General features: G+C 37.4%; 1 protein-coding gene across 1 annotated transcript in view; it reads left to right on the top strand.

The window, feature by feature from the left end:
- Nucleotides 1-19,701, top strand: part of LOC106867402 (RAD50-interacting protein 1) — a 43,130-nt gene that overhangs the window by 10,230 nt on the left and 13,199 nt on the right. The window contains exons 3-10 of the mRNA XM_014912264.2: nt 6,326-6,499; nt 9,152-9,289; nt 10,125-10,281; nt 12,256-12,363; nt 13,073-13,298; nt 16,395-16,532; nt 17,379-17,578; nt 18,983-19,132. Coding sequence (XP_014767750.1) covers nt 6,326-6,499; nt 9,152-9,289; nt 10,125-10,281; nt 12,256-12,363; nt 13,073-13,298; nt 16,395-16,532; nt 17,379-17,578; nt 18,983-19,132 — 1,291 coding nt within the window. The remainder of the gene's footprint in view (nt 1-6,325; nt 6,500-9,151; nt 9,290-10,124; nt 10,282-12,255; nt 12,364-13,072; nt 13,299-16,394; nt 16,533-17,378; nt 17,579-18,982; nt 19,133-19,701) is intronic.

Here is a 19,701-nt window from a genome sequence, read left to right as displayed (position 1 = left end):
GGTACTTTGGACAAGTCTTATGTCATTCTTTTGGGTTTCACTAATATGCTGTGAATAGAATATTTGGTAGGCAAATGAGTAAGAGCCTATTATAGATGTTTGTGTGTGTGTGTGTGTGTCCTTTTCCAATTTATATTGATGTTGGATATAAACACCATTGAGAAATTTTTTTTTTAATAAGTGCTTTAAGAATGATGTTTGCTGTGTAAGTTTACACATTCCCTTCTCATTCTTGCCATTAGAGCTGCAGTGAACCAATGCTTGGCTCATCAGAAATCTGTGATCAATGACACTGTTCATGAATTGTAACATGAAATATACATGTAGTAATACACACACACACACACACGTGCTGACTACAGAGATGAGCTTGTGACATACAAACTGTTAGTTCAGGACCCTTCTGTTTCAATCATTTTATTCTATCAAAATCCTATTGATAATCTTCAATTCAGCTGTAGCTCCTCTCAGCAGAATCCAGCTGCTGTTTAACCCTCAGGTCTACCCTGGTTGAACCAATCTTTGAAATACATCATTCAGGTTGTCACTGTCCCACCTTTTTGAGGAGTATCTAGGACTACATTATATATAATGTAGTGTATGTATGGAAGGTATGTTGTCTAGTAGTCAGTGGTGGGCGGTTTTGCATCCATAATCACAAGATTATAGTTTTGATTCCCTGACTGGGTGGCAATGCATTGTGTTCTTGACCAAAACACTTCATTTCACATTGCTCCAGTCCTCTCAGCTGTGAATGAGTAACCCTGCAATGACTGGCATCCCACTCACTGGGTGTGTTGTAATCTTAGTCACTTATGACATGGATACTGGGAAACTGGCCATTTGAGTCCTAGGGCTTGAGACAGTGCTTTACTACTATATGTAGTATTACTTACATTGTTCAGTTGCCCTTCTCTTTTCTAAGCCAGTAGATTTGCTATGTGGGAGATTTGATTGTCATTTGTAGCAGAGAGAGGCTTTCACTTTGAACTTCAGTACTGGCCAATGATAGTTGAAGAAAAAAGAAACTAAGTTTGTGAAGAAGCAAAAGAAATGTTGATTTAAGAAATGTTTTTATCAGCATTGAATAAGGGACATAAGTACATGGTTTTGCTTTGATTTTTTAAAACTTACATTAACAAGAGGAATGTCTGATAAGTTCCTGACAATGTACAAAAGTTGGCGTGTGATTTGAAAGAAATTTGATTACTATTTCTGGCAGGGCAGGTCAAGTGATAATGTGGAGAGTCCTCTGTTTGTATGAAACTTGCATGTTATTTTCTCAGATGCTGTTTGGTCAAACTGTACATAATGTGGCCAAATAACTGTATCTATATTATAAAAAAATCAAAATGGGACATGGAATCAGTAAAAATGGACAAATAAACATGGAAATCCTCTCATTGGCCTTGGAGCCCCAGTTCATCATAGTTTTGGTGTGTTTGGCAAAAATCTTGTACATGTTGCTAACAAGATAATAAATAGTCTAAAATAAAAATTAAAAAAAAGAAGAGAAAAAAACTGGCTCTCTGTTTATGACAACGAAGGTTCCAGTTGAATCAATCAATAGAACAGCTTGCTCATGAAGTTAACATGCAAGTGGCTGAGCACTCCACAGACATGTGTACCCTTAATGTAATTCTCAGGGAGGTTCAGGGTAACACATAATGTGACAAGGCTGGCCCATTGATATACAGGTACTACTTATTTTTGCCAGTTGAGTGGACTGGAGTAACATGAAATAAAATGTCTTACTGAAGGACACAACATGCTGCCAGTAATCAAACTCACAACCTTATGATCATGAGTCACATACCCTAACCACTAAGCCATGTACCTTCACTATAAATAATCTAAATTTACAACAAAACATGAACACTGAATATGGAGGATTTGTGAAGGCTGGAAAGAAAAGAAGCAAGCATGCTTCACTGGATATGTAATGTCAGTGTGTATGAACAATGGAGTATAAATGAGCTGAGAGAAGAATTAGTTGTAGTGTTTGGGAGAAGAACTCTGAGTTTGTATAAATATGAGAGCTTGTGCAAACATGACAATGATAATAAAGAAATGATAAATAATCAAAATGACAAGAACAAGCAATAGAAATAAGCTGAGAAAGGCATGGGAAGAAAGAGCGAGAGTGATTTCAAGATGCTAAATCTCACAGATGTTGTGTGATTATGACAAGTCGCAAGGTGTTAGACTGCAGAAATCCTGTGTAAAAAATTTTTTAAATTTTAATTATGCTAATGATGATATGTAATACATCATCTGTTCTTGCCAATGTGATGCCTATTGGAGTCTGATATTGTACTTTCTTGACCATGCTTGTTCACAAGTAGAAAGAAATATGGGAGAAAGGGGGAAGGAAAGATGCACTAACACAAGTATAAATGATCATCATCATCATCATCATCATTTAACGTCCGCCTTCCATGCTAGCATGGGTTGGACGATTTGACTGAGGACTGGTGAAACCGGATGGCAACACCAGGCTCCAATCTAATTTGGCAGAGTTTCTACAGCTGGATGCCCTTCCTAACGCCAACCACTCAGAGAGTGTAGTGGGCGCTTTTACGTGTCACCCGCACGAAAACGGCCACACTCGAAATGGTGTCTTTTATGTTATATATTCTTTTTAGCCAGAATATTTTTAGAACTATATCATTGCAGACTGCAGTTATTTTTAGAACGCATTCTTCTTAAATAAGAATACTATCAAGCTCTACATTATTTTTCAAGTTCTGGATTGCTAGTCTCCTCAAAGTTGGAAACCTAGTCCTATACTCTGATCCATCACTATTTAGTTGACAGTTTATTCCTTTGACATGTGCCTTGCATTTTTGCCTAAATATAACTTAGCACTTTCTGAAGAGCTATTTTTAACATTGCTCATTTGTTTAAGAATATATATTTGTGGCAATGGCTGCTGAACTCTAAAGGAAATACTTTAATTCACTCTTCCCACTTACTATTATTTTTCTAGGTTACAATCATCATCTTTATTATCATCGGCACCTCCATCATCCTGTTAGACTCCTAGAGTAGCTTAATTGACCAATATTTAATTCCATCTTTCATTTTTTTACTTTGTTGATCAATGTATAAAGAAGATGCTTTATTACTCCACTAATAAATACAGATGGATATATGTAACCTGTGTATTACTCCACTAGTAAATACATATATCCGTCTATAAATAACAGCAAGTAAATAGTGAGTAAGAAACCCTTTCAATAAAAATAGTTTGCTTTGGTCCAGTGATAAAATGCTTGTCATGTCTACAGTTGATTTATATCTCAAGAACAGCCCTCAACTTTTCTATCCAAATGGTTTTAAACCCAATATTTACACTCTACTATTTATAACTTTATTTGCTTCAAGATACATCATTCCTAAAACAAAATTATTTTACATTCTGAAAGTTCTTAAATTCTTATGACAATCCATAGTAAATGTTTATATAAAAGTAATAAAAGAAATCATCATCATTATTATTATTATTATTATTATTATTATTATTATTATTATTATTACTCGGTGCCATTGAGTTTAAATTCTGCTGAGGTTGACTTTGCTTTTCATTCCTATCAGGGTCAATAAAATAAGTACCAGCTGAGCGCTGGGGTTGATGTGATTGATTTATGCCCACTCCCCAAATTGCTGGCCTTGTGTCAAAATTTGAAGCCATTATTACTCAGAACCCACTGGAAAAGCATGAACGTCATGATTTCTCATTTTTCCTATAAATCTAAGTCATCATTCCTACATAAGAAATCGTATTTTTCTTCGTACAGATTTGCTCATTGAAGACACCGCCCAGTGTAGCATTTCTTGGTATCTAAACTTTTTGGGATTGATGCCAGAATATTGGCTAATGTCCAAAACCTCCTATATTTAGATTTCTGATTGCTGCATGATCATCGTATCAGTTGAATTGCCTTGCCCTTACTTTTTTAATCTGTTCATTGCCACACTTACATCTAAACATCCTTGGTATTTTTGTAGATCACAGAAAGCAATAATACAATATGTTAGCAAAAGTTGTCACAGCTGCATTAATCTACTCTTTTTGTTATATATTTCCCTTCTCCTTTGATGACACACTTTCCTCCTGGCTTTCCATCCCAGCTGTATTAGATTATTTTATGTTAGCTTTAATCTGTGATTATAAGTTCATGTTTTATTTTTCAGACAGAGTTTCAGCAATTGATTCATTCATTTTCATCAGATCTCCTTGAACAAAAAAAAAAAGACTGTTCCTTCTTGGTGGTTGTTATTCCCTTGTTTTTAAATTCTTTATTAATGATAGTCACTGACGTTTTGTGAGAAAGCGTCAGACTAACTGCTGTGTATTGTATTCAGCCTTTTCAACTTGTAACAAGGAATGTCTTTGGTTATAGGTCTGCTAGGTCACAACTAGTTAAAAGATTGTTATTACTGGGGTCAATGTAATTGATTTACAGCCTCCCCACCAAAATATTGCTGGCCTGGTGTCAAAATTTGCCCTGATAAATGTTGAAAAATCAATTAGTTGAAATCTGAAACAAGATTAACAAAATTCTTTCATTGACAACATATATGTTTACCTTTATCGTTTTATCTTTTACTTGTTTCAGTCATTAGACTGTGACCATGCTGGAGCACTGCCTTGAGGAATTTTTGTCTAACTAATCAACCCCAATACTTACTTTCTTTTTAAGCCTGGTACTTATGCTATCAGCATCTTTTGCCGAATTGCTAAGTAATGGAGATGTAAATATGCCAACACCAGTTGTCAGGCATTGGTCAGAGACAAACACCGACATGAATACACATGCACACACACACACACACACACACACACACACACACACACACACACACACACACACACACTCATATGATGGGCTTCTTTCAGTTTCTGCCTACCAAATCCACTCACAATGGTTTGGTTGGCCCGGGGCTATAGTAGAAGACACTTTGCCCAGGGCATCATATAATAGGAGTGAACCCAGAATCATGTCATTCATTGGGAAGCAAACCTCAAACCACACAGCCATGCCTGTGCCTGGTCAAACACACACACATACATACATACATACACACACACACACATTTCTATTTGTGTTTGGCACCACCACTGCTTGACTACCGGTGTTGATTTGTTTATATCCCTGTAACTTTGTGGTTTGGCAAAAGTGACTGATAAAATAAGTACCAGACTTAAAAGTTAAGTACTAGGGTCAATTTGTTCAACTAAACTCTTCAAGAATGTGCCACAGCATGGCCACAGTCCAATGACAAACAAGTAAAAGTGTACTCATCAACTCAACTCTTTCCAAAAGAAAGCCCTGGAAGTCTGTAGTTGGCATCAGCAGCCTACAGTGCAATGTTACTCTACAAGTTGTAAATAACCCATCTGGGCTGTACTGTCACCCCAGATGAAAGACATTATAAACACTTGATATCCAATTCCAAGACCCACATACTGGATTGGTGCTTTCTACACTCAGCTGTTTATATATGGAACAATCTTCTGGAAGCTACTATCAGCACTGATCTCAGGATATGAAAAACAAGATTTCAAAAATGAGTACATCATCATCTCTTGTCACTTTCTCTATTGTAAACCTTTGGTTCACCTGCTGGGCTTTTTTTTGGAGCCCAAATTCCAAGGCTATGATTAGAGTGCAATGTAATATATACTTTAAATAAAAAAAAGAAAAAACAATCAGTACATTCACTTCTCAGAAATAGTTGTTTAGCTCCAAACGAACCCTGATCAGGTGAACTTGTGATAAAAGGTGTTCTAGCCATGACTATCCCTGTCTTGATAGTGTTATATCTAGGACGACTGTGTTATCTAATGTGTCCTCCTCTTATTTAGTATGATAGGGTGTGGTTTGAGGGAAAGTTGGCTGCTATTTCTCATAGATTGAGTGACCATGTAGTGCTCCCCTTTTTGTCCACTACTATATATTTGTGTGTGTGTGTGTGTGTGTGTGTTTAACTGTCTCCTTGTGTTGACATCATTAAATAGTTGCAGACAAGTGTCACCAGTATGCAAGTAGTGTTTTTTGTTTCCGCTTTTCAATGGAAACAATGATAGGCCATAGGGAAATCTCACCTTATTTGGAAACAAGTTTGGCTACTGGAAGGGCATCCAGCTGTAGAAGATCTGCATCAATAAATTCCAGCTGATCTTTGCAAGAATAGAAAAGTGGACATTAAATGGTGATGATGATAAATTAAATTCCAATTATTTAAATCCTAAAATGAAATGATAAAATATTTAATCTACTATTTCAGATTATTTTTTGTTCTTTTCATTTAATTTTAGTTCTTCCATCCAGACGTCACTACTTGTAGAAAATGCCCAGGATGCAGTTGAAGCATTCCAAGAAATGACTAATTTATACACAGAATTAGAAATATCTAGTTGTGAAAATCTACTTCGGTTTCATAGAAACACAATTTTGTTTTGGTACAAAATACTCAAAAACAAGTTTGCCAGGTAAGAGAAACTAGAAGCTAATGTAATTTCCTATTTAAACCAATATCTGTCAACTTTGTCCACAGTGATATCACAGTGTCCAAACCCCACCACCCCTCCCACTCCAACTGAAACAGCCCCACATCTGTTAAGCCTTCTTCCTTTCTGCTACAGCCAACACCACTACCCGACCTTGCTTGTCATTTCTCACAAACTGCTATACTGCCCCACGGACATCTGTCCAGCCCACATTACAAACTCTAGCCATGTGTTTCCTAACCTATTTTCCCACAAGCCCCACTATAACTTTCCAGAAAAATGTATGCCCCACTAGCGGTTGGAATAAAACATTTTTATTTTTAATATTTTATCCCAGTTATCTAATACAAAAGAATCTACCAGTAACTCTTTTATTAAGTACAGCGTACAAATAAAGTACATTATAAAATCATTCGAGCGAGGTCGTTGCCAGTGCCACTGGACTGGCTCCCGTGCAGGTGGCACATAAAAAACACCTTTTTGAGCGTGGCTGCTGCCAGTACCGTGTGACTAGCCCTCATGCTGGTGGCACGTAAAAGCACCCACTACACTCTCGGAGTGGTTGGCATTAGGAAGGGTATCCAGCTGTAGAAACTCTGCCAGATCAGATTGGAGCCTGGTGCAGCCTTCTGGCTTGCCAGTCCTCAGTCAAATCATTCAACTCATGCTAGCATGGAAAGCAGACGTTAAACGATGATGATGATTGACTAAGAAGAGAAAATGCGAATCACTTTAATGAGAACCTTGTGTCTGGCATCTGTGGTACTATGCACCACCACAGTTTTCCCATGCTCCACCAGTGGGATGTAAGCCCCATGTTGGGAATCCCTGCTCTAGCCTCTCCAGCAACTAACAACCAATGAAACTCGCACCAACCCCATACCATCACATCCCACAACTAAAAATCTCAAGTTGAGGTATCCTCAGTGTAGTTGTTCAACAAGCTAGAAGTAGCAGCTAAATCTTCAAGATCCATTCTGCTGTATTAAAAAAGGAAGGACACATCAAATAACAGTCTGTTTAAACCAATACCTATAAACTTTGCCTGCAGTGATATCTCAGAATCCAAAACACCCCCGCCTCCCACTCCAACTGAAACAGCCCCACTACTATTGATCCTTCTTCCCTTCTACAGCTAACACCACTACCCCACCTTGCCAGTCACTTAGCACAAATCATTATGCTATCCAACAAACATCAGTTCAGTCCACATTACAAACTCTAGCTCAGGGATTCTCAACCAAGGTCCATACGACCCCTGTACCAAAATTTGAAACTATTATGACAGTGATTATGGTTACATAATATAGTACATAATAGGCACAGGCATGGCTGCATATGTAAGAAGCTTGTTTTGCAACCACATGGTCTCATTTTCAGTCTCATTGTGCAGTACCTTAGGCAAGTGTCTTCTACAGCCCAAGCCAATGCCTTTTGAGTGAATTTCATATACAAAAACTGTCTACAAGCCCACTGTGTGTTTGTCTTTGTGTCTATATTTGTTCCCTTGCTACTTGATAACTGGTGATGGTTTGTTTGTGTTCCCATTAAATATCACTTTGGCAAAAAGGCCAATAAAGTAATTACTGGCATTGATTTGTTCTACAACAGCCCTTTAAGATGGTGTCCCAACATGGTAGCAGTCCAGTGACTGAAACAAGTAAAAGATGAAAAAATAATACTGTTATATATGATATTTGAGCCTCACTAAGGAAATGACAAGGGACCAGGAGATGTTGCGATTTGCTGTACTTGATAAGACACATCAAGCTAAGTAAAATCACTGTCTTCTACACATAAAGGCTTGTCCTTCCAGGTGCTGGTGCCACTTGAAAGGCACCTTGTGCTGGTGCTGCATTAACGCTCCCATGTTAGTGATATGTAAACGCACTCATGATGGTGACACGTAAAAAGCACCCAACACACTCTGCTAAGTGGTTGGCATTAGGAAGGGCATCCAGCCGTAGAAACCATGCCACAACAGACAGTTGAAGTCCAGGCAGCTTTGTGTTAAACTATCCAACCCATGCCAGCATTGAGAGCGGACGTTAAACAATGATGATGATGATTGTGAACTCTCCTGTCGTAGATGACAGATGAGGGTTCTGCAGTTTCTTGCAGGACAACCTGCACAGATGATTTGCTTATAGTGATCAAATGTTTGTGCTACACATTAGCTCACTCCCTTTTTCAAATTAAAATTGTCTGTACAAGTGCACAGTGTGCTGCACATCAGATGTCGAAGTGATTGCAGAGTTGCATGAAATTAAGTGTTTTGCTGAAGAACACAATGTACCACCCTGTCCAGGAATTGAACCACAATTTTGTGATCATGAGTGCAGCACCCTAGCCTCTAGGCCTTGCATCCTCACTTTATATTTTACATATATATAAATATATAATATATTGGCTTTAGTAAAAGCATCCAGCCATCATAGAAACCATGCCAAAACAGACAGGGAAGCATGGTGCAGTTTTCTGGCTTGCTAGCCCCTACCAAACTGTCCAACCCACACCAGCATGGAAAAATGACCTTAAATGATGATGATGATATAATACATAATATAACATGATATTGTTTATATTTTTTTTGATATTTTTTTATATTGTTTATGATATTGTTTATATTTGCAGTGAGTTTGAAGATTTGTTGAAAGCCATTAAATGGCCATTTGTTACAGTGACTCTTTCCAAGACTCCTGTGGTGAATCAGAGTGAACAGAGGAATGAAATGGCATCTCTTTTCAAAAAGTTGCTGCATGTAAATTTGCCGTATCCTTTGTTGCAAACCTCATATTGTTCATTTAAATTATCACAACTTCCTGTTTTCTGCTTTATAATCAGTTAATGACTTGGGGAAAAAGAAAAACAATTGTATAGATTCTTTAGGCAATGGTTTGTGTTAGGCACAGCCATGGTATCTTAGGTAAGTGTCTTCTATTATAGCCCTCAACTAACCAATGCCTTGGGAGTAGAATTGGTAAATAAAAACTGTATTGATACCTGTCTAAGAAGTTCAGTTCCTAACCACATGGTTTTGGGTTCATTCCTACTCTGCAGCATTCTGGGTAATTGCTTTATGCCATAACCTCAGGCTGACAAAAGCCTTGTCAGATTTGTTAGACAGAAATTGAAAAAAGCCTTGTTTGTATATGTGTGTGTGTACATACATGTATGTGGGTTTGTTTACATCTGCAGTTGCTTGTGAAAAATCATGACAGTTGATGTTGTACTTGGTTTCTCCTGCTTTCAAATCATATAGGACAGTTTGTGCTTTCAAAGCTGTACGCAGTAAGTGACTCCTTACTTGAAAGCAGATAAGGATTAGTATCAGGAAGGACACACCTGGAAATAAGTGTCTTGACCACACCAGATCTTTGGGGCATATTGCGGAGTTATCTAGACACCAAATTCATTCACTATACATACACATATGCATGTACCATGTTTAGGTATATTCATTCACCTATTAATTCACTTTGTCTACCAATTTATGATCTCATAGACAAGTGGGTCAGATATAAAATGACTGCTTAGAGCCAAAATGCTTTAAGGATTATTCTTTCTGCTTTTTATTTTTTCCTTGACTTCATTTTTTTTCACCCAGTTCATCTCTTCAAAGACGACGTTCTCTGTTGAACCCTGCTCTTGGTAGACTTCATATAGCACCCCAGGTGTTACCGCTTCAGCTTATGCTGAAACCATTGAAGAAGAGGTTCAAGTACCATTTTTATGGTAACAGACAAACCAATAGTTTGGACAAGGTTATTATATTTTTTAACATGTATTTCATACTTATGTTTGGGATGCTTGCTTGAATAACAATCAATTCAGTTGATACCCAATTAAATAAGTTTATTAAAGTTTTCCTAGGTGCATTTAATTTCATGGAATATCATTTGTGAAATGTGTCCATTAAGAGGTTTTTCTATCTTTTCTATGCTAAATTGCATTTATTTCAAAAGATAGCAATATTTGCTAACTATAGAAAGTTTTGGCACCAAGAATGTAATATACTGGTAAATAATTGCTCTAGTTATTCATTTATGCAAATATACAAGTTTGTCATTGATCATCATCATCATTATCATCGTTTAACATTCGCTTTCCATGCTAGCATGGGTTGGACGATTTGACTGAGGACTGGTGAACCAGATGGCTACACCAGGCTCCAATCTGATTTGGCAGAGTTTCTACAGCTAGATGCCCTTCCTAACTTTAACCACTCCGAGAGTGTAGTGGGTGCTTTTACGTGCCACCGGTACGAAGGCCAGTCACACAGTACTGGCAACGGCCACGCTCAAAATGGTGTATTTTACATGCCACCTGCACAGGAGCCAGTCCAGCGGCACTGGCAACAATCTCGCTCGAATGTCTTTACACGTGCCAGGAAGGTGACGTTGGGCACAAGTGCCAGGAAGGTGACGCTGGGCACAGGTGCCATCACGCTTTCGCTTGCCCCAAATCCTACCACCTTAAAAAATGGGAAGGTGACTGTGGGAATGTGCCTTTGATCATTGATCTGCCCAGTCAGGGCTAACCTAAAGCTGAACAACAAGATAGGTTACAACTAGTCATCACTCATGAGCAAATGTAACTTGGTGGCATGTACCATGCTTTCATTAATTTCAGAAGTGCGGGGTAAATTGATTACATCGACCCCAGTATTTGACTGGTACTTATTCTATTGACCCTTGAAAGGGATGAAAAGCACTAATTGTTTTAGGTGCTTATGAAGTTGAGAGCAGACATGGACACTTCTGAGCTCTCTCACCCTCATTCCAGCAGAACATCTGGGATATGGCAGGTAGAAGGCTATAGGTTGCTGGCACTCCGTCGCTCACGTCGAGAGTTCCAGTTGATCCGATCAATGGAACAGCCTGCTCGTGAAATTAACGTGCAAGTGGCTGAGCACTCCACAAGCACGTGTACCGTTAACGTAGTTCTCGGAGATATTCAGCGTGACACAGTGTGACAAGGCTGACCCTTTGAATTACAGGCACAACAGAAACAGGAAGTAAGAGTGAGAGAAAGTTGTGGTGAAAGAGTACAGCAGGGTTCGCCACCTCCCCTGCCGGAGCCTCGTGGAGCTTTAGGTGTTTTCACTCAATAAACACTCACAACGCCCGGACTGGGAATCGAAACCGCGATTCTATGACCGCGAGTCTGCTGTCCTAACCACTGGGCCATTGCGCCTCCACTTGAAGGATATAGGACTGTGTTAGTAAATGGTTGGTACTCAGTACATCTGGACAAACTGGAATACCACTCAGTCCATGAGTTGAACCCATTACCTTATGACCACAAGCCAGATTCTTTAACCACTAGGCTACATAACATCACATCTAGACAACAACTTATGTATAAGAAAATAAGATGTAAATTTTTTTTTAATTTGGAAATTTTAGCAGGTTTGCTTTGTTGTTTTGAAAATTAATCAAGAAAGATATCCAGTTATTTTTCAAATAAAACAGTTGTTATCTTTTTAAAAGTTTCTTGACAGTTATCAAAACTATTAGCAATGAGAATTTATTTTAATTCAATCATTTTTTTTTTTTAACCTCTGAGTGTCTTCTTGTATATTGTATTGACTGCTCACATTTTTAATTAGTTATGAAATTTTGTTAAATTGTATTTGATTAAGGGTTTCAGTTCCTAAATAAGAGACTTATAAACCTGTTAAAAAGAGAAAAAATATTTTTTATGATTCTTTATTTTTTTTGACTTTGCATTTCTAGCCAGAATGGTACTTCACTCAGGTGTTAGCATGGATACGGGATCACTGTGATTTCTTAGAACAGACAATCCAACCACTTTTAGATGAGGAATCAAACTTAGTTGCTCGAGTATGTATATTATTTCTTAACTCTCCTAAAAGATGAAAAACTAATTTTCATGTATTCCCCAATTCTTATGAGAAAAAGAAGCAACCTTTATAGCCAGCAATAAAATTTTTATTTTACTGCTAATCAAAATAATATATAAAAAAAAATTCACTGAAAATTAGTTTTATAAATGTCAATAATTGAAAACTACATTTTCTGGAAAAAACAGTTTTTTGTTTTGCATCCATGCAATACTTATTCTTACATGAAATTTATAGAAAAATATATCCTTCTTTAAAATTTAAAAGACCTAACTGTCAGTTAATGTCTACAATACTGATATTCAAATGTTAAACAATTAAATTTTGTTTTTACACAAAGAATTATCTACTTCAGCCATTCTCAAGAATTCTGTGAAATTTTAATGCAATAATTCAAAATAGTAATTTAATTAACAGATACTATTTGATATCAGTTTTAATCTGCAAGGTGGTGAGCTGGCAGAATTGTTAACACACCGAGCAAAATGCTTACCGGCATTTCATCTGTCCCTACATTCTGAGTTCAAATTCCACCAAGGTCGACTTTGCCTTTCATCCCTTTCAAGGGTCGATAAAATAAGTACCAGTTGAACACTGGGGTTGATGGAATCAACTTACTCACACCCCCGAAATTACTGGCCTAGTGCCAAAATTTGAAACCAATATTAATATCAATTCTTATTTTGTAGGTGGAATTAATGCGAGGTTTGGTTGAATTGGTGCTAGAGAAGATGACTACTGATTTACCTTTAGTAATGTATGATGAGCACCTCTTCACACATCTCATTGATGAAGCTCTCCTCTTTGATAGAGAATTGCAGACTAATTATGCTTACCCGCCAAACCAACCGGGAGCAATGCATGTCTTGTCCCAAGAAGAAGTATTTGAAAGATGGTTGGTTGTTGAAAAGCGCTGTAAGTTTCCTGTTCTTCAAAATTTCTCAAATTTTTATGTGAAATGTTCATTAACCTCCTACATTTAAAAGAAGTACACACATATACGCATGCACACACACACAACAGGCTCTTCTCAGTTTCCATCTACTGGATCCAATCACAAGGCTTTGGTTGGCTCATGGATATAGTGGTAGAGTGCTGTACAGTGGGACTGAACCTGAGGCCACATAATTAGGAAGTCAGCTTCTGAACCATACAGAAACACCTATGCTTGCTGTTTTGAGGAAGAAAGAACATACTGGATAATGGTGTCTATATCTATTATCCTAGAAAGAAAGATAGGATGGACATAGTGAAATGCCAATGATCATGGATTCTCTTTGAACAAGTTTGATCTAAGGCTAAACAACAGCTACATCATCGTCATCCTTTAACATACGTTTTCTGTGCTGGCATGGGTTGGATGGTTTGACCAGAGCTGGCAAGCTGGGGAGCTGCACCAGGTTCCAGTCTGATTTAGCCTGGTTTCTATGACTAGATGCCCTTCCTAATACCAACCATTTTACTGTGTGTGTTGAGTGCTTTTAATGTGGCACCAGCAAATGCACTTTTACATAGCACTGGCACAGGACTCTTGTAGGCCAGTCCACTTCACTAGGGCATGCAGTCTTAGCACTTCTGCTGTGGAGCACAGCAACAATGATAATTTTATAATTATCATTTTACTTGAAATTTTGAGTCTACAAAGGATCCTCTCTGTGTTATTCATTCTGTTAATATCAGCAATCAGCTTTCCTCAAATTATACCCATTTGTCTTAAAAAAGAAGGGCACATTGCATAATGTAGTCCAAGATGTCTTATGTTTGAAAACAGAGATGAGAATGTCTTTGATTAGATGTCAACTCAATCTCAAGTCTGACCTGGGCGGTAAACAACAACAACCAGAAATAGTGAGGATTTGATGAGATAGGTACAGTTGTAGCTGTGTGGTAAGAAGTTTACTTCCCAGCCACATGGTTCTGGGTTCAGTCCTACTGAATAACAAGCATCTTGAGCAAGTGTCTTCTACTATGGCCCTGGTTTGACCAAAGCTTTGTGAGTGAATTTGGTAGATGGAAACTGAAAGAAGCCTGTCATATATATGTATGTGTGTCTCTGTTAGTGTCTGTCACCCACTACTGCTTGACAAGTGTTGGTTTGATTACATCCCTGTAACCTAGCAGTTTTGCTAAGAGACTGATAGAATAAGTACTAGGCTTTGATTACATCCTTGTAACTTAGCAGTTCAGTTTAAGAGACTGATAGAATAAGTACTAAGCAATTCATTTGTCTGTGACCCTTCAAGGCAGTGCCCCAGCATGACTGCAGGCTATTGATTGAAACAAGTAAAAGATAAAAGATAAGACATTGTCATTGTATTAGAAAACTGACAAGCTAAAGAGGGTTGTGTTGTTTGACTTGTTAGAAATAGCAGCTACATCACACCTTACTACTTCAGAAAAGGAAATAATGGATAATATGATTCTAGGTGTACTGTTCCTAGGAAAGGGGTGAGCATAGTTGAAATGCCTGTGACCAATGTGGTCAAATTCCAAGTTAGTCCTGGAATTTGACTACATTATTAGTCTACCTAGAGATATTAATAATTTGCTTTTAGCAAAGAAACACATTCATCATATAGGCACAGGCATAACTGTGTGGTAAGAAGCTTGCTTCCCAACCACATGATTCCAGGTTTAGTTCCATGCAAGACTCCTTGGGCAAGTATTTTCTACTATAGCATTGAGCCTACCAAAGCCTTGTGAATGGATTTGGTTGACAGAAACTAAAACAAGCCTGTCATATGTATGAGTGTGTCTGTTTGTCCCCCACTCTTGCTTGATAACCAGTGTTGGTTTGTTTCTGTCCCTGTAACTTAGCAGTTCAGCAAAAGACACTGATAGATCAAGCTTAAAAAAAAAATATTGGGGTCAATTTGTTCAACTAAAAACTCTTCAATGTGGTGTCCCAATCAAAGCCTTGTGAGTGGATTTGAAAGATGGAAACTAAAAGAAGCTTAGCACATATATATGTGTGTGTGTGTCCCCTGCCACTGCTTGACAACTGGTATTGGTTTGTTTACATCCCTGTAACTTAGCAGTTCAGCAAAAAGAAGGCAATAGGATAAGTACTAGGTTTAAAATATGTGCTGGGGTTGATTTATTCAACTAAATCCTTGAAGATGATGCCTCAGCATGGTCATATTCTGAAAACTGGAATAAGTAAAAGGTAAAAGATAATATTTATTGATGTTGTTCACCAATTTCCACCACTAATGTCAAATTCATATTTCTCTTCAAATCTTTTGGCAATTTGCTGTGCTTGAGAAGACACATCAAGCTAAATGAAATTGTAGTCATGGCCAATGCCAGTGACACGTAAAAGGCACCCAGTACCCTCTGTGGAGTGGTTGGCATTAGGAAGGGCATCAAGCCATAGTAACCAAGCCAAAACAGATTGGAGCCTAGTGCAGCTCTCCAGCATACCAGCTCCAGTCAAACTGTCTAACTCATGCCAGCATGGAAAACAGATGCTAAGTGATGATGAGGATGATGATTGTATATTTACTACAGTATTAATTTATAGGCGTGGCTGTGTGATAAGAAGCTTGATTCCCAGCCACATGGCTCCAGGTTCAGTCCCACTATGTGGAACCTTGGGCAAGTGTCTTCTACAATAGCTTCAGGCCAACTAAAACTTTGTGAGTGGATTTGGTAGAGGGAAACTGAAAGAAGCTTGTCATATATATTTATGTGTGTCTGTGTTTGTGCCCCCACCATCACTTGGCAACTGATGTTGGTGTGCTTATGTCCCTGTAACTTAGCGATGTGGCAAAAGAGACAGATAGAATAAGTACAAAGCTTACAAAGAATAAGTCCTGGGTTTGATTTCTTCAACTAAAACCCTTTAAGGTGGTGCTCCAGCATGGTCACAGTCAAATGACTGAAACAAGTAAAAGAATAAAAGAATATATTTTTATTGATTTTATTAACTTAGGTATTTTTATTGATTTTATTTGCAAACCTGGAATAAGCAATTAAAGTAATTCGTTATAATCTTCTTCCCATTAATAGATGCGATGGAAAAGGTTGATGCCATGATGTCGTCATCATCAGCATGGCTCTCACAATACAGGGATATTGCTGATGTTGACGAATTGAAGGTACCAGAATGTGGAGAGAGTTTTATGACATTAATGCAAACAATTACAGGTAAGAAATAGTTTTATAGCATATTATTTGTGGATAAGAAGCTTGCTTCCTAACCATGTCATCTTGGGTTCAGTCCCAATGCACAGCACCATGGGAAAGCCATGTGAATGGATTTAGTAGACAAACATAAAGAAGGCCATCGTGTATGTCATCATCATCGTTGTTTAACGTCCACTTTCCATGCTGGCATGGGTTGGACGGTTGACTGAAGACTGGCAAGCCAGAAGGTTGTACCAGGCTCTAATCTGATCTGGCAAAGTTTCTACAGCTGGATGCCCTTTCTAACGCCAACCATTCCGAGAGTGTAGTAGGTGCTTTTTACCTGCCACCAGCACGAGGGCCAGTCAGGTGGTACTGGCATCAACCACACTTGAATGGTGCTCTTTACATGCTACCAGCACAGGAGCCAGTCAGGTGGCACTGGCAACAACCACACTCTTTCCCGAACCTCTAATGTAAGCCTTTCTTTCCATAAGAGATGATAATTTTATACAAATTATTATTCTTTTACTGCTTTCAGTCATTGAACTGAGGCAATAGTGGAACATCATTTTCTAGATTGTAATTGACTACATTGACCTCATTGTCTAGTATTTATTTTATTCGCTTTGAGAGATTAAATGGCAGTGAACTAGGGAAGAATTTGAACTCAAAATGCAAAGAGGCATATTTAAACATCTCATAGTATTTTGTCTGATGCCATACCACCTATGCCAACTACATACCATATATAGGTTTTATTTTTTGTTACTTTATTAAGTAAATAAACAGTTTGTATTATGTGATAAAATTTTGTGTTAACTGCCTCCCTACAAATGGTTAAACATTATTTTTCTCTGTCACCAGACCGCTATAAGCATTTACCACAACCACAGCATAAACTGAGATTCCTTGCTCTCCAACAAGAGCTTCTTGAAGATTTTCGAACACGTCTTGTTCAAGTGATGAAGCAAGAAGCACAAAATGTTCTTGGTCAGCAATATTGTTCAATTCTTAATACTGCTTCTTATATTGTGGAAGTTCTTCAGCAATGGAGTGAGTTAGTTGTAAGTATATCTTTTGTATTTCACAAAAATAATTTAACATTAGGTTCCCTTGTATACATACTAACTTGAAGAAAAAATTATGTTTGTGTAACACATAGCACAAGTTTACAATATGTCAGACAATTAATCTCATCTTAAAAGTTTATACTTATAATATTTTATCTACATTACATTTCAATCAGTTTGAATGTCTGATTAATCATGTCTTTTATTCTTAGTTGTGTACATAGAACCTGAATCGATTCCAACCAGTAACTTTTATTTTAGTTTAGTTTAGTTTCCAGTTCAGCCTGTATATATACTGGGTGTGGTGAATAAACTGTCATTGGTTTGGATTTATGCAGTAGTCTCTCTTAATTTAGTGTGTCCTTTGTTATTTCATCAACGAAACCCAATTTTCTGAAATTTCCTTTATGCAAAGTCTTTGTCAGATTATAGGCGCCAGCATGGCTGTGTGGTAAGAAGCTTGTTTCTCAACTACATGGTTCTGGGTTCAGTCCCACTGACTGAAAACACCTTGGGCAAGTGTCTTCTACTATAGCCTCGGGCTCACCAAAACCTTGTGAATGGATTTGGTAGATGGAAACTGAAAGAAGCCAGTCATATCTATCTATCTATATATATATATATATATATATATATATATATATATATATATATATATATATATATATATACACATATATATATATATATGTATGCATATGTGTATGTGTGTGTATTATTATGTATGTGTGTCTTTATGTCTCTGTTTGTCCCCACCACTACTTGACAACCAGTGTTGTGTTTACAACCCTGTAACTTAGTGGTTTAGCAAAGAGACTGATAGAATAAGTACCAGGCTTTAAAGAAAAAAGGTATTGGGGTTGATTCATGTGACTAAAACCCTTCAAGGCAGTAGTACCCCAGCATGGCCACAATCAAATGACTGAAACAAGTAAAAGATAAAAGATTGTCTACACTTTACATTTGACTACTGCCAACTCATGGTATATTTTTATGCAACAAACCTCTTCCAATCCCATCAAGCACCTATACATATACAGTCATCTCCCTTCTATCACAGTTTCTAAAAAGCATTTTTTTTTTTTTGTTTTTAGGCATTTTCCTGAACAGCCTTATGGATTTACTTGTAGACAAAAAAAATTCTTTTTTTTCTTTAATGTAAATTTTTTATTCAGCATCTTTATTTTCACTGTATGCCAAAGCAACATAAACTGCCTTAAAACAACACACATACTGATCCTAGTATATCTTTCTAATGCAGCCAAAAAGAATTTTAATATACTCTCTGTTCATGAATTTATTTGAGAAAATAACTAGGTTTTCATTTCGACTCTATACCAGAAATGTTTCCAAGTATCTGTTTATATAATATTGTGCTTTCTTTTTTGTGTTTCTTAGTTCTTCTTGCAGTTACAGTTTTTCAAAAGTGAATATGAGAAAGAAGATCAAATCACTCAACGTTTGGATGACCCACCAATTATGACGACAAGCAACCTTTCTTTTACTGATTACAATACAGCTATGGATTGTTCTATAACGGATTCTAAGGTAACTATACTATGATATATTGATTTCAAATTTTGGCACAAAATTTGATATTAGTTAACTTTCAATTTACCTAAAAAGACTTTTGTATGCATCTGTTAGTTTCTGTGTAGGATCAACACCTGCTTTGTAAAAGTTGTAAAAGTTGTAAAATGTTATCAATTAGAAATAAATAATATCTACTTTTGTTGTTTTCTTCCAAATAAGGGCAGTAGATAGAATCATTAGCATCAAACAAAATGCAGTATTTGTTCTGACTCCTACATTTTGAGTTCAAATCCTGCCAAGATCCACTTTATCATCTTTCTAGAATCATCATCATCATCATCATCATCATCATTGTTTAACGTCCGCTTTCCATGCTAGCATGGGTTGGACGATTTGACTGAGGACTGGTGAAACCGGATGGCAACACCAGGCTCCAGTCTGATTCGGCAGAGTTTCTACAGCTGGATGCCCTTCCTAACGCCAACCACTCAGAGAGTGTAGTGGGTGCTTTTACGTGTCACCCGCACGAAAACGGCCACGCTCGAAATGGTGTCTTTTATGTGCCACCCGCACAAGCCAGTCCA

The sequence above is a fragment of the Octopus bimaculoides genome, chromosome 2 (genome assembly GCF_001194135.2).
Source record: "Octopus bimaculoides isolate UCB-OBI-ISO-001 chromosome 2, ASM119413v2, whole genome shotgun sequence".
NCBI lineage: Eukaryota > Metazoa > Mollusca > Cephalopoda > Octopoda > Octopodidae > Octopus > Octopus bimaculoides.
Note: the sequence above shows the minus strand (reverse complement) of the source record. Positions and strands in the feature narration are given on the sequence as shown.